We start from the raw sequence: 23,754 nt of genomic DNA on the forward strand, positions 1-23,754 counted from the left end.
TAAGTAGAAACATTTTCAACAAAGTTGACAAGAAATTTAAGTGGAAATTAAACAGATAGGGTTTTTTTTGTAAAATTCTAAAATTACTAAGATTTATATTTCCAGAACAACTAAATGTAATTAGTTAGAAAAAAATAGGAAAAGAAGATAAATTTTCTCTTAGTTTCTCTTGCTCATGTTTAGTATTTCCAGAAGTCTAGAGATCTTTGTTGATAATTATTAAATACGAATCCATAAATCCCCCTTAGGAATACGAAGGGATCAATAATTCCATTTTTAAAGCATGATGATCAAGTAATAGTGATGAAATACTTAGTACATAGGACACAGGGCTTACCGTGAGTAATTTTGACAAAACTAACATAGAGGAGTCCAAGATGATTCTTACCTCCTTGTTCACACAACTGCTGGGCTAAAGCATCTTTGAAAATAATCTGGCCCCTGTGCGTTGCCGTAGCCCTGAAAATGAATAGGAAAGGTTAATCTAAATCTTGTAAATTTGGTGATAATTTAATGTATTTTTAAAATTTTTCAAAAAACCTCATTTTTAAATGTTACTGTATAGATGCAATCTTTTTAAAACTGAGTGCATTTGAACAGTGATACAAATGAACAAGAGTCAAGGCTTAACCCAAGGCACCTGGGTTGAGAATTATCTTCCAGTTTAGGGGCACCTGGGAGGCTCAGTCAGTAAAGCTTCCAATTTATGCTCAGGTCATGATCTCATGGTTTGTGAGTTCGAGCCCTAAGTCAGGCTCTATGCTGACAGCTCAGAGCCTGGAGTCTGCTTTGGATTCTGTGTCTCCCTCTCTCTCTCTCTGGCCCACCCCCTCCCCCCCCACTTCATGCTCTGTCTCTCAAAAAATTTTTAAAAATTAAAAAAAAATAATTATCTTCCGGTTTTACTTTGTAAAGATATTGTAACATTCGTGTGCTTATTCTGAAAACTGCAGATATGAGCAAATCCTGGATAGAAGAAAAGGTATGGAAAGGATGCTGATTAAAATTTCTTCCTCAGGAGACTGGTATAAAATGTTTTGTGAAGCAATAAGGATACTAACACAGGAGAAAGATGCTCCTAATGTACTTTCTTTTCTGAAATCAACAGTCACCATAACACATAGAGAGTTTAGACAGAGAATTATATTTTTTATTTTTAATTTTATTATTTTTTAATGTTTATTTACTTTTGAGAAAGAGAGAGAGACAGAGCATGAGCAGTGGAGGGGCAGAGAGAGAGGTAGACACAATCCACAGCAGGCTCCAGGCTCTGAGCTGTCAGGACAGAGCCTGACATGGGTCTCGAACTCACAAGCAGTGAGATCATAACCTGAGCCAAAGTCGGTTGCTCAACTGACTGAGCCACCCAGGCGCCCCAAGATTTTACATTTTTTAGAAGTATTTTTAAAGGGCTATTCAGAGGTTCTGTAATAAAATACATCTTATAATAATAAGATACATCATAATAAAATACATCTTTTCTCCCTACTGGGTCTAATTCATCATTTGAAGTAGATGTGCATCTTTTCCCGCCTCTAATCAGAGCCGTGCACATATATTGGTGAAAAAAATAACATCCCTGTAGCAGATGTGTTATTCAGTGGCTATAATAGGAACTGTCTTATTAAAGGAAGAATTATTTATGCTTTATATTTGAAGTATTTTTCCTTAAAAAGTACTTCTCTGGCACAAAATGTATTGTTCGAACAAACTTAAAACAGAAAATCATGTCTCTTCAAGGAAATTGATTTTAGAAAATAAGCCATACAAAAATCTTTTTTGTAACTGAAAAAATATTAACATTAAATCTCAACTTTCATTCTACCAAAACCACCTTAGGACAAAAAATAATTTGATTCAGCCATCATTTACTGAAGATGGATTATGTACAAGGCACTGCAAAATCTGCAGAGGGCAAAGTTTGGCCTCTGTATTTCCCCTCCATTTGTGTACCTCTCAGTCAACATCTTGTCCTTTGTGGGGCCCATGGGACCTCCTGGCTCCCAACATTCCCCACTCTGGTCTCTATGTGGATGTACCTTCCTTCTCCATTCTGCAGACCTTTCTGATTTTTATTCCCTGTTGAACTGTTACTATCCCCTAGTGTCAGCTCCCAGGACCCAACTCTCTACAAGTAATCTGACAAACCAAGCCACGCTGAAGTGTTAATGGGTGATGCTGCTCCAAGCTAACATATTTCAGCAGTGAAACAGAAAAAATATTACACATACACAATGGCATAATAGTGAGAGCTTTGAATGGTGGGAAGGAGACAAAATTGGAAAGAAAAATTACTGGGCTGCCTTCATTTCACACTGTATGTGACGTTTATAATGTAATCAGCCCTTGTTGTCACATATTAATCAAAATTGGGGCGTCTGGGTGGCTCAGTCGGTTAAGCGTCGACTTTGGCTCAGGTCACGATCTCACAGTTTGTGAGTTCGAGCCCCGCGTCCGGCTCTGTGCTGACAGCTCAGAGCCTGGGCACTACTTCGGATTCTGTGTCTCCCTCTCTCTCCACCCTTCCCTTCCCACCCCAACACCCCCCCCCCCCCGTCTCTCTCTCAAAAAATAAACATTAAAAAAATTAATCATTATCAAAATTACTAATAAACAGAAGTTACCACACTATATATTCACATGTGTTTATAGGTTTTCCTTTGCCATTAGCAAACTGAAAATGAAGAGGACTAAATATAGTGCTAATCCAAGCCACAAACATGGCCTATGGACTCACTAATCAATTGCAGGTTTTATGCCCAGAGGGGACATGGAAACTTGATTTATCTAAATACATTTCATTGTCAAATCTCAATCAAGTCAAGAGCTTCTGAGTTCACACTCACTTCTAATAGCAACACAGCAATCACAAATGGAAAACTTTAATTGAAATTTGCTTTGGAAAGAACATATTTTCTGACATCATTAACCACCAAGAAAAGTCTTACAACATACAGTGTTCAAGTGTTCACTTTAGTTGTCTTCTGATCGTGAGTATACAACATCCCTATTGTAGTATTTCTTATTGATCCACAAACTTAGTTATCATTGTGCCAGTCTATGTTCCCATAAACACAATGAGGCCAAAGTACCCAGAAAAAAATCAGGTCACAGAGGTTTTGCCTTCTCCCTAGATATCAGAGATACTGAAATACCCTGGTCACTGCACAGCACCTTATGAATAGTCCATACCACATTCCCAATACTCAGTTTCCTCACATTTAGTATTTGTTGTTTTCATGCATGCTTTCACTTCTGCTACTTTGGTCTGATGAGTACATTTCTGAGGGACTAGGGAATAATTGAAACTGAAGGCACTTTTATCATTTGGTCAAAATTTCTTTAGCAGTGGTACTTACTCTTTAAACAAATATATGAAATCTCAACATGTTCCTATATTCCTAGCTTTTGAAGTCACTGGGTTCCCTCGCCTCATCCAGCATGATCCTCGTCACTCATTCCCCAAAACCTCCTGGTACACTTCTCAGGAACTCTTAGGGTTTTACAGTGGCAGAATTTGAAAACCACTGAACTAATCTAGCTCCTTACGGTGCATGGGTCAGGGCACTAAGGCCCAGTAAGAACATGTTGAGGGTCACACAGCCTATTAATGGCAGATAGGACCTGATCCAAGGTTCCATTCTTTCCAAGTCTTCAAAATGTGCTCCAGAGTAGTGCCTAGGGGTCTCCACAGGAGTCTGAGGGAGAGGCAGCAGGGGGCGCTCCAGGCACCACCACTTCAACCAGAGCATCTGGGCTTCATAAGTTCTAATAATTTAATGTTGTTTGAAGGAAGGGCTCAGCAATTAGAAACTGGCTTGAGAAGCACCCCACGTGCCCAATGTCATTATCTGAAATTCTCTGCTTGTGAAAAGTCGAACTAGGAATAACAACGTGACTGCTAAGTGTATATATATACATGTGTATATATATATATATATTATATATATATACATGTATATATATATATATATACATATATATATACATGTATATATATATATATAGGCTCTAATAAATTAACTCCGTTAATCCTGACCACAACTCTATAAGGTAGATATGATTATTCCCATTTTCCTGGGACACAGAATTATTGTGTGATTTGCCGAATGTCACACAACTAGTGGTAAAGCCAGGATTTAAATTCAACCAGTGTAAGTGTAGGGGCCTTGCTTTTTTTTTTCTTTTTTTCTTTTGTTTTGTTTATTTTTGAGAGAGAGAATGAGAGAGAGAGAGTGAGCAGGGGAGGGGCAGAGAGAGAGGGGGACACAGGATCTGAAGCAGGCTCTGCACCGACAGCAGTGAACCTGATGTGGAGCTTGAACTCACAAACCGTGAGATCATGACCTGAGCCAAAGTCTCACGCTCAACCAAATGAGCCACCTAGGTGCCCTAGAGTCCTTGCTTTTAACCATTACATTACATTGTCACTGATCTGGTTTAAAGATCTGAAGGTAGTTTTCACTCTTTTTTCAGAGGGAAAGCCTACTTTCTGGGCCTGGTCTTTATTTTTTTTTTTTTTTAATTTTTTTTTCAATGTTTATTTATTTTTGGGACAGAGAGAGACAGAGCATGAACGGGGGAGGGGCAGAGAGAGAGGGAGACACAGAACCGGAAACAGGCTCCAGGCTCTGAGCCATCAGTCCAGAGCCCGACGCGGGGCTCGAACTCACGGACCGCGAGATCGTGACCTGGCTGAAGTCGGACGCTCAACCGACTGCGCCACCCAGGTGCCCCTGGGCCTGATCTTTAAATTCATGTGCCCTATGGCTTGTGTCTCTTCTAACCCTCAGTCCATAGCTAAACCCTTTTATTTAACCTCCTTTTGGACAAACTTCTTTTCTGTTTCTAGTTGGAAACTTAGCCACTTGGCCAGCAACTCTATGGGGGTTGTCTTTAAAAATAGCAAATCCTGCCATTTGCAAAAACGTGGATGGAACTGGAGGGTATTATGCCAAGCAAAGTAAGTCAGAGACAGATGATTTCACTCATATGTGGAATTTGAGAAACTTGACAGATGATCATAGGGAAAGGGAAGGAAAAACAAGATAAAAACACAGAGAGGGAGGCAGACCATAAAAGACTCTCAAATACAGAGAACAAACTGAGGGTTAATAGGGATGGGGAAAATGGGTGATGGGCATTAAGGAGGGCACTTGGGATGAGCACTGGGTGTTGTACATAAGTGATGAATCACTCCTGAAGCCAAGACTACACTGTATGTTAACTAACTTGAGAATAAGAAAGAAAGAAAGAAAGAAAGAAAGAAAGAAAGAAAGAAAGAAAGAGAGAGAAAGAGAGAGAGAAAGAGAGAAAGAAAGAGAGAAAGAGAGAGAGAAAGAAAGAGAGAGAGAGAAAGAAATGAAAGAAAGAAAGAAAGAAAGAAAGAAAGAAAGAAAGAAAGAAAAAGAAAGAAAGAAAGAAAGAGACAGAAAGAGAGAGAGAAAGAGAGAAAGAGAGAGAGAAAGAAAGAGAGAGAGAGAGAAAGAAAGAAATGAAAGAAAGAAAGAAAGAAAGAAAGAAAGAAAGAAAGAAAGAAAGAAAGAAAGAAAGAAAGAAAGAAATCTCAGGGAGCCTAGTTGGCTTAGTCAGTTGAGTGTCCAACTCTTAATTTTGGCTCAGGTCATGATCTCACGGTTCGTGAGTTCAAAGCCTATGTTGTGTTCTGTGCTGACAGTGCAAAGCCTACTTGCAATTCTCTCTCTCCCACTCTCTCTGCCCTTCTCCTGCTTGTGCATGCACTGCTCTCTCTCTCTCTCTCTCTCAAAATAAATAAATATACATTTTAAAAACATTTAAATAGCATTTCTCTCTCTCTTATTTTAATCCCAGTATAGTTAACATACAGTGTTATATTGGTTTCAGTTGTAAAAAATAGCATTTCTCTTGATCACCTCTCCTACAGTACTTTGTGAGTCCCTTGGCTTCTAATCAGCTCACCATCACCACAGTCCCCTTTCAACTCTGAGTCGTATTTCCTCCAACAGCCCCCACGATCCCTCATGTCTGTCTTGATCTCTACCAAAGACAAGGGCACAGGATGCCAACCTCATCTATGCCACTGCCCAAACCCTGGAGGGATACACAGGACAAACACATGGTGAAGGTAATTATCATGTGTGTCACTATATATATATATATATATATATATATATATATATATATATATATAAAAGCTCTTAAACCCCTTAGATAACATTTTAATATAAAGGTGCCCAACCCTATGGTAGGTATATGGTTAATCACTGTAAGGGCCTACATATTCACATTGTATCTTGGGGAGAAGAAAGACCAGAACCCAGGTGACCAGCAAGAAAACAGTTCCATTGCTTTATGCCATGAGATGTTTGCTCTACACTCCCAGGATGTGGCCAAAGTCAATAATGGCAAGCTCACTTTGAATATATTTAGAAGTATGAAATAATTTATGGTGGTTTACCTATAGAATTGTAGCACTTATTTCAAATCTATGGATATATATATATATATTTACATAAAGATAAATAGACATAAGTATAAAATACATCTAAATATATATTAACATAAACTTATACATTTAAAATTAAAATATATTTACATATATTACACATATTCAAAAATTGCTAAAAGCAGAGTTGAAAGACTCAAAAATTGCCCTCCAATTTTTAATCCACGTTATATTTTTCTTATAAAAATAAACAGCTATGATAGATGGTGACAGGCCTTATTCATTCTCAGAATTATTTTAGCATAATTTATAGTGTTCTTTTAGGGGCACATCTATCAAATTTGTGGTGCTAATAACTATGTTGGCACTACTTTCACTTAATTCTCCCTAAGTAGCAGTAATTTTTCAGAAGAGGTCAAAAAATCCTCATTGTTCACTGTTCTGAGGAGCAGACCAAATTTATTAAATAAGTTTCTAGTAAGTACTTATCATCTTCTTAGGAGATGCAGATATTTCTAGAGCAAGTTTGCCAACAAGAATCCCTATTAAGTAAGTAATTTTAAAATTCCTTTGGGCTGTTACAGTCTATAATTTGAAAGCTCTATAGATTCTACCAAATGAAGAAAGTTCATTATGATCACCATATTCAGAGCCTGAAATAGCCATTGTTATGAATTTAAAAAAACATTCCAGAATCTGATTTTAACTGAACTCCTAGAGCAGCTGCCTGCCCCAGCCATTTAAGAATTAGTGTATATCCAGCTGAGGCACGATGTTGAAGCTCAGTGTCTGGAATCGGAAAGACCTGAATTATTTTTGTATTTTATTTTAAAAAGAGAGGAAACGTGTGTGGGGAGAGGGGTGGAGGAAGAGAGAGAGCATCCCAAGCAGGTTCCATGCTCACTGCGGAGCCAGACGCAGGGCTTGATCCCATGACCTTGGGCCCACAACTGAAGCCAAAATCAAGAGTTGGACGATCAACTGACTGAGCCACTCAGGCGCCCCAAGAAGACCATCATCTAAAAAGTAGTGAGCTGCGGGGCGCCTGGGTGGCTCAGTCGGTTAAGCGTCCAACTTCAGCTCAGGTCATGATCTCACAGTTCATGGGTTCGAGCTCCGTGTCGGGCTCTGTGCTGACAGCTCAGAGCCTGGAGCCTGTTTCAGATTCTGTGTCTCCCTCTCTCTCTGCCCCTCCCCTGTTCATGCTCTCTGTCTCAAAAATAAATAAACGTTAAAAAAAGAAAGTAGTGAGCTGCTATTTATGAGCTATCTGAATTTGTACAATTTCTTTGATCACTCTAGGCTTCAGATTTCCAACATGAAGACAGGGTTAATAACAATTATTAGTTGAAGATCTTAATAATATTCACTCTTCAGGTATAGTCTCTCTACCTAAATAAATTTCAAGCTTCTGGAATAGTAGGAATAGTTAATTAAAAGGAAATTATGCCCCATCAGGCACAGGTCAAAATGACTTCAACATTTGAGGGAATCAAAATTATACTTTTCAGTTCACAATTCACTTCCAATGTGCAACATTGCGATCCAGTTTCCAAAAAAGGAACAGAATGGGGTTTTAATATAGTTGTTACAATGCCTACCCAGGCATATTGTTTCTTTATTTCATGAATCATTTTGCTTACAAATTACTTAAAGAATCATTTTTAAAGGTAGGGCAATGTGCTTGACTTCCAGTAGCAGGTTACTTTTCCCACAATCCTCTCCTGCTTTACTGAGGTCTGGTATGTTACTGTGTCCTATCCATTCACAGCTGGAAGGTCATTCATTCATCAGTGATCTGACATTAACCGCCCACCAGGAAATGTTACTAAATATGTGGGACATGGGAAAGGAGAGAGGTGGTCTGAATTTGGTAAATTTGATATTCAAAGGAATCAGTTCACTTGCAAAGATTCTTGTCCCCTTTTCATCAGCCTATTACTGCTAATTAGGTTGTGGACACAGCTTGACCCTTATTAAAACAAACAAACAAAAAACAACCAAATTCTTTAAAACATATAAAAGGAGTAATGAATAATTTCAGGGAGAAATTTTTTTATATTAAACTCTCAAGCTGTGCCAAGACCATTGCAAAATGGTAAAAGTTTGTGTACATTTTAACAATGCTTTTGCTTTTCAAAGTTTTACTGTTCTCATTTTAAAATTATATCTTTTATTCCTAAACCATACCATTCTTCCCTCTGTCAAATGTATAAATATTTCCTCAAACACCTTTCAGCATTAATGTTCACTACCCAGCAATCACAAAGTCTATGTGTTCTTAAAGACCACCAAATACACGGCTGAATCCTATTTTCTGATCAAGGTAGAATTTTCATTAGTAAGACAAAGAACATATATAAATAATATCATTCAAATAGGGCCAATAAATCATCGGTTAATAGTAACTCAGCAAAGCTAACTACTAAAATTGACATATAGAGTTTTGTGGGGTTTAATTTTTTTGAGTGTTTATTTATTTTTGAGAGAGAGAGAGAGAGAGAGAGAGACAGAGCGTGAGTGGGGGAGGGGCAGCAAGAGAGGGAGACACAGAATCCGAAGCAGGCTCCAGGCTCCGAGCTGTCAGCACAGAGCCAGACACGGGGCTCGAACTCACAAACTGTGAGATCATGACCTGAGCCGAAGTCGGACACTTAACTGACTGAGCCACCCAGGTGCCCCAACATACAGAGTTTTAATCAAAACAAAACTAAGTCTGTGACTTTGGGAGGTAACTTAACCTGTCAGGTTAATTTCCTGATTTGCTGTAAAAAAAAAAAAAATCTCCTTGAAGCTCTACAGCCCTATGACCCCATGATTCCGAGTTAAGTGAGCACACATGAGCATGTACACACACGGACAAAGACATGGTGGATGCAGTCTGCACCGACAGGAGTGCTTCCCAGAGCAGTGCAGTGCATAGTAGCAGAGGTGCACTACAGCAGGCTTGTGCCAACTCACAAGAACTTCTTTTCTAAATAGTTACATTTTTGTTTCATTTTATTTTATAATTTAATACGTGTGTGTGTGTGTATATATAAATGGATTCTGCATGTAGGCAATATACAACTCTAGGACAGCTATATTCCCTAATGCATGTAAAATACAAACTTTATCCCAATCATTTAAGTAAAAAAAAAAAATGAATCCTAGATTTACTTCCTCTTTTACTGGCAAATTTTGTCAATTTTATTTATTAACTCTCAAATTTACCCTTCTTCTCCATCTTCACAGCCACTGTTTTAATTCAGGATTTGATAATTTGTCATCTGATAAATTGCAACCCTCTCTTGATTGGAAACCCCCTCCAGATTGACCCCCATGCCAATCCAACTTTCACACTGTGCCAATTTTCTTGCTAAAATTGCTTGATATCCTTCTGTGGCTCTCTATGACTTAAAGGATCTGTCAAATTCCTTAGAATGGTCTAAAAGATTCCTCAGGATCTGATCCATGCCTCATCTCCCACTAAACTCTGTAACTGAGTCATAGAATGCTTTTCACAAGTTCCAGAAGGCATGACTTCTCTCACGGGCCAGGAGTTTTCATATTCTATCCCCTGTGCATGGAAGTCTCTTGCCAAAACTCTTATTCATCCTCTAAATGTATTCAAGAATCTCTTGCCCTTATAAAGGCTCCTTGGATATCTCAGATGGTGTTAGACACCTTCTCCAAGGAAAGCACAGCTTATTTCCATACGTCTCACCTAGGAACTTCCTAACATATGATGACTCATTTGGCAGCCCAGGCCTCTCTTCAGGCAGACATTCCTACTATAAATTCAAATAACATGGTAAGTAACAAACTCATATTCATGACTGCCTAATAACCTTAACCAACACAAAACCAAGGTTGATGCCTTCCAAATTCACCAAGACTAAACCCCTGCAATCTGTAGTGAAAAGATTAACACCCTGGGCAGTTAATTAGGTTAAAGAAGAATTGATTGCCTGAGTGTATAAGATGCTGCGAATCCATATATCTCTGAATCTGGCAAGAATTTTGTCAAAGGCATTGTCTGTCTTTGGAATTTTAACAACAAGCTCAGTCGAGACATTAAATAAGGACCTTTTAGTGCAAACAAATGATGTTTTTTATCTCTTTAAGGAGAGAAGTAGTTAGCCTATAATTAGATCTCTGGGATGAAATTACAAGCACTGATATAGAAGCATGAAATATTTTTCCAAATAATCTAGCAGAAATCATTGAAAGGAAAGTTTATTGTTTATAACAGGAGGTTAATCTCCATTAAAAAACAAGCAAGGCATCACTGAAAAAGATGCCATGAATGATCTTTCTTATTCAATTCAAAGACTTTTGGAAGCATTTGGCATATTAAATCAGCAATAGGAATTTTCCAAAAGATAATTCCAACTTTGAATGTGATTTGAAAGTCCCTGGGAGAAAAAGAAAAAAGGAAAGGAAAGCAAGTGAAAATAAAAAACAAAAAGAAAAATGAAAAAAAGTTGGAGCTTACAGTAAGAAAAAAGCCATTTTCTATACAATTATCATTAGATTCAGCCTATGCAGAAAAATTTCTCCCAAAAGGGTATTTTTTTTAATGTTTATTTATTTTGAGAGAGACAGGGAGAGCAGGGAAGGGGCAGAGAGAGAGGGAGGCACAGAATCTGAAGCAGGCTACAGGCTCTGAGCTGTCAGCACAGAGCCAGATGTAGCGATTGAACCCACAAACAGTGAGACCATGACCTGAGCCGAAGTCAGAGGCTTAACTGACTGAGCCACCCAGGTGCCCCCCAAAATGGTGTTTATAACAGAGATTTTACACTCTTTGTGTTTACACATAGTAGTTTTAAAGGTATACATTTGAGGGGCGCCTGGGTGGCTCCGTCGTTTAAGTGTCTGACTTTTTAAATGTTTATTTATTTTTGAGACAGAGAGAAAGCATGAGTGGGTGAGAAGCAGAGAGAGAGGGAGACACAGAATCCTTAGCAGGTTCCAGGCTCTGAGCTGTCAGCACAGAGTCCAACATGAGGCTTGAACCCACCAACTGTGAGATCATGACCTGAGCCAAAGTTGGATACTTAACCGACTGAGCCACTCAGGCGGCCCAAGCACCTGACTCTTGATTTCAGATCAGGTCATGATCTCACGGTTCTTAAAGTTAGAGCCCCACGTTGGGCTCTGTGCTGACAGTGAAGAGTCTGCTTGGGATTCTCTCTGTCCCTCTCGCTCTGCCCCTCTCCTAATAGTGTGCATTTTCGCTCTTTTTCAAAATAAATAAATAATCATTAATAAATAAATAAAGGTATGCATTTGTGTTCTATTTCTATAATCAATTTTTATATTTTTAGTGTGCAAAAGAGATTTCAGGAATGGAAACCCAACGAATAACTTATGAATTTGACTTGAAGTAGTTTGACTTGAGACAAGGCCTAAAACCATAACTCCACTTAGTCCTCTTTTCTGAACTAGGTAATTTTTTCACAACAATTTTATGTTTGTGATCTCTGGGAGTGTCTTACTATACACATCAAAAGAAATTCACCAGCTTCCCAGAAGAGATGTGGGTTATGATGTGTAATCACTATTGCCTGCATATGTGGAAATTTGGCAATGCATAGATGGTCTACATTCATCTGGCCATACAGCTGAAGGTGAAGCCAGGGGCTAGAAAACATGATCCAGACACACAGCAATGGTGGCACCAAGGACTAGAGGCTGCTGCTGAAGGTCTGGCACATGCTGCAGGACAGTGAGACCAAGATCAACATCATCCACATGCAGCTCCACCAGGCACTGTAGACGGGTGCGCTAGAAAGCCAGGCAGCCACAGACAAGGCCTGAGGGGGTCTAGACCTGGGGGCCACAGAGCTGCACGTTGAGGATGTATGGCATCACTTGCAAGCAGAGTGTGTGGTGGCTGAGGGCACCAAGGATCACTGGAGACGTCCTGTGCACTCCACCCAATTCCACCAAATGTAGCGGGAACTCTGATGCTCACAGTGTTTTCAATAATTGCTATGTGATACCGCATTCCAATAATGAATAATCATTTTAGTGAAAAAGCACTGATAGTTAGAGGATATATAACACTAAAGAGAGGCAAACATTTATCCCTGGCAGAGTTTTATCTTTCTTTGCTTTGTAAATCAACAACAAAGTGGGTCTAGAGAGAGAAGCCACCTCCAAGCAGATAAAACCATGCTCTGTTTTGTCAGCATGCAAAAGGATTGCTCTTATTAGCTATTAAAAGCAGCAGAAATGCCAAACTTCTCGAGTGATCACAGAATATTAGAGTAATGGAAGGCTGAGTGGACTGATTCATATATCAAGAAGGATTATACCCAGGTGTCAAACATCTGTCAAAAGCTCCCAACTCACATGCTACACTTCTAAAACTGAACGGAGGAGTGTTGTGTATCAAGATAAAGGACTTTTTATTGTCTAACTTCTAAATGGCTTCAAGTGAGCTTTATCAGCAATTTTCCTGGTTCAGAAAACCACAAGTAATAGATCCTTGATTATAAACAACAAAAAACGTACAATTTTTGTTATTAAAAAGATCATGTTCTCTCTGCCTCCAGTAGATACTTCAATGAGCCCTGAAGGATTGTGAATCTGATGAAATGCTGAGCTATTAGCCTGCTTTAGGTGCTCACATTTCTTAGTCTGGCCCTGTTGACACAGGATAGGTGCTCAGCAAATTTTTTTTTAAGTTAATTTGAACTGCTTCTTCTATACTAGGCTATGTGTACCTCAGACATAAGGATTTTAATCTATCTCTTTTTATATATTGGTACTTAGTACTTGACATAAATGGCCTTACAGTAAATGTGGAATACATGAATGATCTGTCTGTGTTATGCTTACTATATAAAGTTAAGTGAATTTATAACTAACTGGTAAATTATTGTAAGAAACACTTCGAAAAAGATGATGAGGTGATAATAATAAATGGTCAAGATAAACATTAGCATAGGAAAGATTTATCTCAGAAATCAAATCAGTTAACAGCAAGAATAAAAGTAAATAAGCTAAAGCATTTGCTTGACTATTGCAACATGTTTTCACTATTTAACATTTTCCAGAGTATTCTTAAACCACTTGTATCCCAGAAATGCCTTCCAAAACCTCAAGATGAAAATAGTTTTCATACTACCTTCTTATTTATTTTTAAAATATTTTTTAATGTTTATTTATTTATTTAGAGAGAGAGAAAGAGCAAGCAGGGGAGGGGCAAAGAGAGAGGGAATGGGAGAATTACAAGCAGGCTCCACACCATCAGCACAGAGCCTGACATGGGGCTCAAATTCACGAACAACGAGATCACAGACCTGAGCCGACATCAAGAGTCAGGCACTTAACTGACTGAGCCACCCAGGCACCCGCTCATACTACCTTTTTAAATCACTAAAGTTCATCAAAGAAATGTATTTAAGCAGCTCTCCTGTTTTAAACACTTTTTAACTAAGTAAGCTTTGTGTTAGTTTGCCTCAGAGGCATCCTTAGGCAAAACAAGGACAAAACTGGTGAAATAGTTTATCAATTCCAAAGAAGACCTCGGTAAAAAATATTTTCCCACTGGATAGTGAATTAAAGTGTCTGCATATTTGTGAAAACACTAATGCAAAGTATTTAGGTGTCATTTCTGAATGGACTAATAGAGTACAAGTTTCAGATACAAAAGAATGGGGGTTACACTCTACTTCTGGCACGCATTCTCTCCATAACTTAGGCCATATTACTTAACTTCCATATGTCTCATTTTATTAACCTATAAAATAACTTGACCAGATTAGGTAACTTCTAAGGCTCCAACAGTAAACATGGAATCAGAATGAACATTTTGGGTTTGTACCACAACTCAGTGGTTTACGGTGACCTTAGACGAGTATTTATTTTTTAGAGAGGACTTTAAAATTTTCAATATCTATTTCAAGGATGTTCTGAAAATCAAAAGAGTTCATTCCCATAAAAAGATTGGGGAAAATGGGAAGAATTATAATGATGATGTTATGACTGGTCATTTCAGAAAATACAGGCACAAAATTGAAAGGGAATTGAAAAAAAATCCTTTCACTCTCACCACTTTTATTCAACACAGTACTTGAAGTCCTAGCCACAACAATCAGACAAGAAAATGAAATAAGAGGCATACATATTGGTAAAGAAGAAGTTAAACTATCACTATTTGCAGACAACATTATACTATCCATAGAAAATTCTAAAGACACCATAAAAAAACTACTAGAAAGTAATAAACAAATTCAGTAAAGTGTCCAGGTATAAAATTAATACCCAGAAACTGATAGTGTTTCTACATACTAACAATGAAGTCATAGAAAGAAATTTTTTAAAAGCACTATTTACAATTGCACCAAAAGGAATAAAATACCTAGGAACAAACTTAATCAAAGAGGTGAAAGACCTATATTTGAAAACCACAAAACACTGATGAAAGAAACTTAAGATGACACAAATAATGGAAAGATATTCCACACTCATTAATTGGAAGAATCAATATTGTCAAATGTCCATATTACCCGAAGCAATCTACAGATTCAATGCCATCTCTATCAAAATACCAACAGCATTCTTCAAAAAACTAGATCAAATTATACTAAAATTTTTATGGAACCATAAAAGACCTCAAACAGCCAAAGCAATCTTGAAAAACAAAACTGAAGGTATCACAATCTCAGATTTCAATAAAATCTGTAACAATCAAAATCAGCTGTAACAATCAAAACAGTTTGGTACTAGCACAAAAATAGTCACATAGATCAATGGAATAAAATAGGGACCCGCAAATAAACCCATATGTATATGGTCAATTAATTTATGGCAAAGGAGGCAAGAATACACAATGGGGGAAAAGACAATCTTTTCAATAAATGGTGTTGGGAAAACTGGACAGCTACATACAAAATAATGAATATGAACTACTTTCTAACACCATACACAAAAATAAACTCAAAATGGATCAAAGACCTAAATGTGAGCCCTGAAACCATAAAAATCCTAGGAGAGAACACAGACATTGGCCATGGCAATATTTTTCTAGATATATCTCCTAAGGCAAGGGGAACAAAAGTGAAAATAAACTATTGGGACATATCAAAATAAAAAGCTTTAGCACAGCAATGGAAACCATAATTAAACAAAAACCCAACCTACCTGGGAGAAGATATTTGCAAATGATATATCCAATGTGGGATTAATATCCAAATACATATAAAGAACTGCTACAATGCCAAACAAACAATCTGATTAAAAAATGGGCAGAGGGGAACCTGGGTGGCTCAGTCAGTTAAGCTCAGGTCATGATCTCACAGCTCGTGAGTTCAAGCCCCGTGTCAGGCTCTGTGCTGACAGCTCAGAGCCTGGAGCCTGCTTCGGATTCTGTGTCTCCCTCTCTCTCTGCCCCGTTCCCACTAACACTCTGTCTCTTTCTCTCAAAAATAAATAAACGTTGAAAAAAAATGGGCAGAGGATCCAAATAGATACTTTTGCAAAGACAGACAGATGGCCAACAGATACATGAAAAGATGCTCAACATCATTCATCATAAGGCAAATGCAAATCAGAACCACAATGAGAGTACACCTCATACTTGTTATAATGGCTAAAATCAAGAAGACGAGAAGCAAGTGTTGGTGACAATGTGGAGAAAAAGGAACCCGTGTGCACTATTAGTGGGAATGCAAATTGGTACAGCCACTGTGGAAAACAGTTTGGAGGTTCCTCAAAAAATTAAAAACAGAAATACCATGCAATCCACTAATTCCACTATTGGTATTTGCCCAGGGAAAATGAAAACACTAACTCAAAAGGATACATGCACCCTTATGTTTATGGCAGCATTAGTTACAATGGCCATTATTCCACTATTTACATGGAACCAACTAAATGTCCATCAATAGACAAATAGATAAGGAAAATGTAGTGTATGTATGCAATGGAATATGACACAGCCATAAAGAATGAGACTGTGCCATTTGCAACAGCATGGATGGACCTAGAAGGTATTACATTAAGTAAAATAAGTCAGACTGAGAAAGATAAATTCTATATGATTCCACTGATAAGTGGAATCTAAAAAAAATGAATAGCGGTGGAGGGGCAGCCCACCCAGCAAGGCAGAGCCCCTGAGTCTGGCTTGCAAAAGTGGAGGGGCCGGACTGCGTGAATTCTGACAGCCAGCGGCACTTAACATCTGGAATGTTAAAAGTCAACAACTCTGCTCTCAGAGAGCCAGGAGGGTGAGAGGACACCGGGAGGGAGAGTTGTTGAGCGCCGGAAGACAGAGCTCAGCTCCGCAGGGAACAAAGGCGCTGGCAAGTGCCATCTCCTTCTCCCATCCCCCAGCCCAAATCCTAAAGGGAACCAGTTCCTCTCACTGAACTTGCTTGCACCGCGCAAACACCGAATGCTGTGCTTCTGTGGATCCATCCCTCTGACGGGTCGGGCTCCCTCCTGGTGTTGCAGGGCCTCTCCTGTAGGGGACCACTGAGGGCAAAGGAAGTTAAGCCTGTCCCTCCCGCCCCTGTGCACCTTGCAGATCCACCCTGGCTAATATGCCAGATCCCATAGAAGCATTCTTCTCGAAGCTAGAACAAGCAATCCCAAAATTTGTATGGAACCGCAAAAGACCCCAAATAGCCAAAGTAATATTGAAGAAGAAGAAGACCAAAGCAGGAGACATCACAATCCCAGACTTTAGCCTCTACTACAAAGCTGCAATCATCAAGAGAGCATGGTATTGGCACAAAAACAGACACATAGACCAATGGAAAAGAATAGAAACCCCAGAACTAGACCCACAAAAGTATGGCCAACTAATCTTTGACAAAGAAGGAAGAATATCCAACGGAAAAAAGATAGTCTCTTTAACAAATGGTGCTGGGAGAACTGGACAGCAACATGCAGAAGATTGAAACTAGACCACTTTCTTACACCATTCAGAAAAACACACTCAAAATGGATGAAGGACCTGAATGTGAGACAGGAAACCATCAAAACCCTAGAGGAGAAAGCAGGAAAAAAACCTCTCTGACCTCAGCCACAGCAATTTCTTACTTGACACATCCCCAAAGGCAAGGGAATTAAAAGTAAAAATGAACTACTGGGACCTTATGAAGATAAAAAGCTTCTGTACAGCAAAGGAAACAACCAACAAAACTAAAAGGCAACCAACGGAATGGGAAAAGATATTTGCAAATGACATATCGGACAAAGGGCTGGTATCCAAAATCTATAAAGAGCTCACCAAACTCCACACCCGAAAAACAAATAATCCAGTGAAGAAATGGGCAGAAAACATGAATAGACACTTCTCTAAAGAAGACATCCAGATGGCCAACAGACACATGAAAAGATGCTCAACATCGCTCCTCATCAGGGAAATACAAATCAAAACCACACTGAGATATCACCTCATGCCAGTCAGAGTGGCTAAAATGAACAAATCAGGAGACTATAGATGCTGGTGAGGATGTGGAGAAACGGAAACCCTCTTGCACTGTTGGTGGGAATGCAAACTGGTGCAGCTGCTCTGGAAAACAGTGTGGAGGTTCCTCAAAAAATTAAAAATAGACCTACCCTATGTTCCAGCAATAGCACAGCTAGGAATTTACCCAAGGGATACAGGAGTACTGATGCATAGGGGCACTTGTACCCCAATGTTTATAGCAGCACTCTCAACAATAGCCAAATTATGGAAAGAGCCTAAATGTCCATCAACTGATGAATGGAGAAAGAAATTGTGGTTTATATACACAATGGAATACTATGTGGCAATGAGAAAGAATGAAATATGGCCTCTTGTAGCAATGTGGATGGAACTGGAAAGTGTTATGCTAAGTGAAATAAGTCATACAGAGAAAGACAGACACCATATGTTTTCACTCTTATGTGGATCCTGAGAAACTTAACAGAAGACCATGGGGAAGGGGAAGGAAAAAAAAAAAGATTAGAGAGGGAGGGAGCCAAAGCATAAGAGACTCTTAAAAACTGAGAACAAACTGAGGGTTGATGGGGGGGTGGGAGGGAGGGGAGGGTGGGTGATGGGTATTGAAGAGGGCACCTTTTGGGATGAGCACTGGGTGTTGTATGTAAACTAATTTGACAATAAATTTCATATTAAAAATAAATAAAAATTAAAAAATAAATTTAAATAAATTTAAAAAATGAATAAACAAACAAAAAGCAGAAACAGAACTATAAATGTAGAGAACAATGGTTGCCAGCAGGGATTTGGGCAAAATGGATGAGGGAGAGAGGGAGATCCAGGCCTCCAGTTATAGAATAAAAAGCAGAGTATAGGAATACAGTCAATGATATTGTTATAGTGATATAATGGGAAACATAAGCTATGCTTATGGTGAACATAGCATAATGTAAAAACCTGTCAAATCACTAAGTTGTACCATTGTGTGCCGACTATACTAAAAAAACAAAATCCCAAAGTATATAGGATGAAAAGTCACTCCCTTACCCTCAGGGAAAAAAGGCTATAAATTCTGAAATGTTTTATGACTGTGACAAAGCTAATGAAAGATCTAGTAAAATACAGGATATCTAACCTAGTTCATTAGTCATAACAAATTAGGACAATATTGGTATCTTCTTGTAAAAAAATTCTGCTGAAGTACATCCAAGGACTTCACTTTACTTTGGAAAAAACAAATTTTTAATTATTTTTTCTGTTCTAGAAATAATGTGTGTATTATGAGAAATTTAAAAAAATATACAAATGTATTCATGTGAAAACAAAATTACTCATATTCATATCCAGGAGAGATAATCACTATTAACATTTTAGTAAACTATATTCTAGACTTTAAATTAATTCATGAATATCAAGTTTTTTAGAAAATTACTTGCCTAAAAAGGTTTCTTTTCCTTTACATTTACTATTTATTAATAGTAAATATTATAAATATTATTTATAAATAGTTCCTATATCATTAAATATTTTTAGAACAAGATTGTTATTGGCTAAATAATGTTCCACCATATAGCCATATTGTAGTTTCTTCAACCATTACAATATTGTTGGAATTTTTTAAGTTTATTTATTTATTTTGAGAGAGAGAGAGTAAGCGCGAGCAGAGGAGAAGGCAGAGAGGGAGAGAGAGAGAATTCCAAGCAGGCTCCTCACTGTCACCACAGAGCCCACTGTGGGTCTTGAACTCACAAACCATGAGATCATGACCTGAGCCAAAATCAAGAGTCAGAGGCTTAACCAACTGAGCCACCCAGGTGCCTCATTATTGTTGGAATTTTATTTGTTTCTATTTTGTAATATTTTAAATAATGAAGTATATGAATCTCTGACCATGTCTTTTATTTTCCCCCCAATTTTATTGAGATATAACTGACACATAACACTGCACAAATTTAGGGTGTACAACATGTTGATCTGAAACATTTATACATTGCAAAATGATCACCATTACAGCATTAGCTAACACCTTCAACCGGTCATATAATTACCATTCTTTTTATGGTGAAACATTTAAGGTCTACTCTCTTGGAAACATTAAAGTATATAATACAGTATTGTTACCAATAATTACTATGTTGTACATTAGATCCTCAAAACTTATTAATTTTATAACTAGAGGCTTGTTCCCTTTGACCAATATTTCCTGATTTTTCCTACCTCTCAACCCCTGGTAATTACCATGCTACTCTCTGTTTCTCTGAGTTAGACATTTTTAGCATATCTTGTATTTTAAGGTAGATTTCCAGGACTTGGATAATTAAATTAAGGGCATAAACATGGAGGCCATAGTTCCAAATGGCATATAAGGAAGGGTAGCTTTGTCAACCAATGTCCCAGAGAGCACCCTCCCCAAGATACCCTGGTGGCATTGAGCATCATCAGTGTACAGTTTTCATTCCAAAGGTGTCTTGTTACTTTTAGTTTCCACCCCACTGATTATTAGTAAGGATATTTTGCATGTTTGTCGGTTACATTTTTCAGCTTTGGGAATTATCTATTCATGTCCTTGCCCATTTTGCTATGGGTTTTGATGTTTTTCTAACCAATTTACAAGAACTCTTTAAAAATTATTTTTTTACATTTATTCATTTTTTGATAGAGAGAGACAGAGCACAAGCGGAGGAGGGGGAGAGAGAGAGGGGGAGACACAGAATCTGAAACAGGCTCCAGGCTCCGAGCTATCAGCACAGAGCCCAATACGGAGCTCGAACTCAAACCATGAGATCATGACCTGAGCCGAAGTTGGATGCTTAACCGACTGAGCCACCCAGGTGCCCCAATTTACAAGAACTCTTTAAATGTGAAGGCTATTAATTCTATACTATATATTACTTTTTAAAATATTTATTTATTTTTGAGAGAGCGGGGAAGGGACAGAGAGAGAGAGACAGAGGATCTGAAGCAGGTTCTGTGTTGTCAGCACAGAGCCAACGCAGGGCTCAAACTCATGACCTGGAACGTTGAGATCACGACCTGAGTCAAAACCAAGAGTCAGACGCTTAATCAACTGAGCCACCCAGGCATCCCTATGCTGTATACTTCTTACCAATATTTTGTATGCAGTTTATAATTAGTCTTTTTATATTTATGTTTTTTAATAAAAAGAATTTCAAATTTTCATGTAATCAAATCTATCATTCAATTTCCTTCTAATTTTTTCCAGGGTTTTCATGCTTAGAAGCCCTTTCCCCTTCTAAACTCAATTGAATAGATAGATATGTGCATGCATTTTCTCCTGGAAATTTTTTCTGTTCACCTGGAATTTATTTTGGTATATGGGTATTGAGTTGGAATTTAAACTTATTTTTCTCATTTATTAAAACAATTTCTTTGTATATACTATTGAATAACTTTTTAGCAACCTATTTATTATTTATTAAAACAATTTTTTTAATGTTTATTTTTGAGAAAGAGAGAGAGACAGAGCGTGAGCAGGGGAGGGGCAGAGAGAGGGGAAGATACAGAATCTGAAGCAGGCTCCAGGCTCTGAGCTGTCAGCACAGAGCCTGATGCAGGGCTCAAACTCACCAGCTGTGAGATCATGACCTGACCTGAAATCAGATGCCTAACCAATCAAGCCACTCAGGTGCTCCTCAACCTATTTATTATAGAATCTTTTCTATATTATATTTTCAATCATTTATTTCATGAACTATCATACATTTCTATTGATGTGAAAGGTTTCAATAAATTTCTACACTAAAAACCATCCACACTAAGCTCAATTATATAAATAGAATAGTCAGGGAATTGGGAATAATGTTTTCTTCACAACTTCTGACTTTAATAGAAATAAACAGTGCTTATATTACCCATAATTAAATCATGCTCAGGAAGTGGAAATGCAGAGTGAAACTTTCAAAATCTGTAGATTATGCTTATTTCTAGTTGTTAAACATCCATTAATTCCAATAATTTCAGGCAATAATTTCTATGGCAGTTTGAGAATACATGTTTGTCAGCTGAGCATTTATATGGGTAAAATGTAATGAATTTTAGGAAAATATAATAAACCTGAGCCTTCTTGTCTAAAAATACTGAGGGAGGGTCTGGAATTAAGACACAAGGTACGATATTGGGGGCTAAAAGCAGGAAAATGGAGAGAACACCTCTGGTATAAGGGCTGGACTGCCACCTAGTTCCTATGTTTTATAAGCATTATCAAGAAATTGAAAACCAACAAGTATAAAGAGAATATGCTAAAAACTTGCAGGCAGAGAAAATATAATCATGTTCAAAATAACAATAAAATTGTGTCATTTTCATGTTCTCAATTACAGCACGGAAAGTCTTCAAAATTTTCAGAGAGTATTACTTTTAATCTGGAATTCTACTTCTGGCCAACCTATCATCAAACATAAGGAATTAGGGGCACCTGGGTGGCCCAGTCAGTTAAGCATCTGACTCTTATCAGCTCAGGTCTTGATCTCAGGGTCATGAGTTCAAGCCTCATATTTGGCTCGAGAGAGAGGGAGAGAGAGAGAGAGAGAGAGAGAGAGAGAGAGAGAGAGAGGAGAGGGAGAGGGAGAGCGAGACCCGCATACTTAAAAAAAAATAATAAGGAAGCAAATATTGTACTTCTCATGTATAATCACTCGGGAAGCAACTGAAAAAGTGCTCCAAGAAAAGTAACAGAGTAAATTAACAAAGAGAAGAAATAATTAAAGGTGAAAAGTTGTTTGAGAAGGAAAAAAAATCATAGTATATCATTTGGTTCTACAGTGAATAATATTGATATAATCATTGATTGAAACACTGATGACTGATTTTATTTAAGAATGTGATATAATACTTATATTGGGCAGATATGGAGATCAAGTTGTGTGTTGAGGGGCAATGGTATAAAACAAATGTATACCTTCTTCTACCATAATCTGAAGTCACTTGATTTGAGTATATTTAAAAATATGGTTATGAATACCAGAAGCAACAGCTACAATGATGACAGTGGCTTACTTTGGAAGTGTTTCTGGAAGGAGTGGAGAAGGAAAGCCTTCCTTTTTACTGTAAGCCATTTCTTATTAAATGACATTTAAAACATTTTTGTCAAAGATAAAATTTAATTTAAAAGAAATGAATATAAAAGCAAGCAAAAGGAAGGAAATACTTAAGATTAAAGAAGAAGAAATGAATAAAAGAGTCAATAGAAAAACAATAGAGAAAAAGCAATGAAACCAAAAGTTCGTTCGTTGAAAAAAAATAACAAAATTGACAAATCATTTGCTATACTGAAAAGAAAAGAAAAGAAAGAGGAAGAAAGAAAGAAAATCAATTTACTAAAATCAGGAGTGAAAGAGGAGATATTACTATTAACTTTGCAGAAATAAAAAGGATTTTAAAGAAATACTATGAATGGTTAATCCTAACAAACTAGATAACAAGATGAAATGGAAAAATTTCTGGAAAGATATAAAGGACTGAAACTGACTCAATAAGAAACTGAAAATCTGAATAGACCTATAACAAGCATACAGATTGCAACAGTAAAAAAACACATCCCACAAAGAAATTCCCAGGTCTACATGGCTTCAATTGGTGAATTCTATAAAATGTTTAAAGAAGACTTAACACTAATCCTTCACAAACTCTTCCAAAAAACAGATGGGGGGGGGATACATTTTCCAACACATTCTAGGAGGCCAGTATACCAAAACTAGGCAAATATATTACAAGAAACAAAAACTACACAAATACCACTTATGAATATAGACAAAAAAAAAAAAAAAAAAAAAAACCTGTCAGCAAAATAGTAGCAGATTGGAATCCAGCAACATATTAAAAGGATTATACACCATGACTACGCAGGATTTAACACACGAATGCAATATACAAATGTTGTTTCAATAAACAAAAATCA

The 23,754-nt window shown here is 37.6% G+C and overlaps 1 protein-coding gene across 3 annotated transcripts in view; it reads right to left on the reverse strand.

The window, feature by feature from the left end:
- The window catches only part of RELN (reelin), a 579,194-nt gene that overhangs the window by 302,922 nt on the left and 252,518 nt on the right, over positions 1–23,754 (reverse strand). For all 3 annotated transcript variants that reach the window (XM_053218590.1, XM_027071727.2, XM_027071724.2), the window contains one exon: positions 389–459. In XM_053218590.1, coding sequence (XP_053074565.1) covers positions 389–459 — 71 coding nt within the window. The remainder of the gene's footprint in view (positions 1–388; positions 460–23,754) is intronic.

Source organism: Acinonyx jubatus, chromosome A2 (assembly GCF_027475565.1).
Source record: "Acinonyx jubatus isolate Ajub_Pintada_27869175 chromosome A2, VMU_Ajub_asm_v1.0, whole genome shotgun sequence".
In the NCBI taxonomy this organism is placed as follows: Eukaryota; Metazoa; Chordata; class Mammalia; order Carnivora; family Felidae; genus Acinonyx; species Acinonyx jubatus.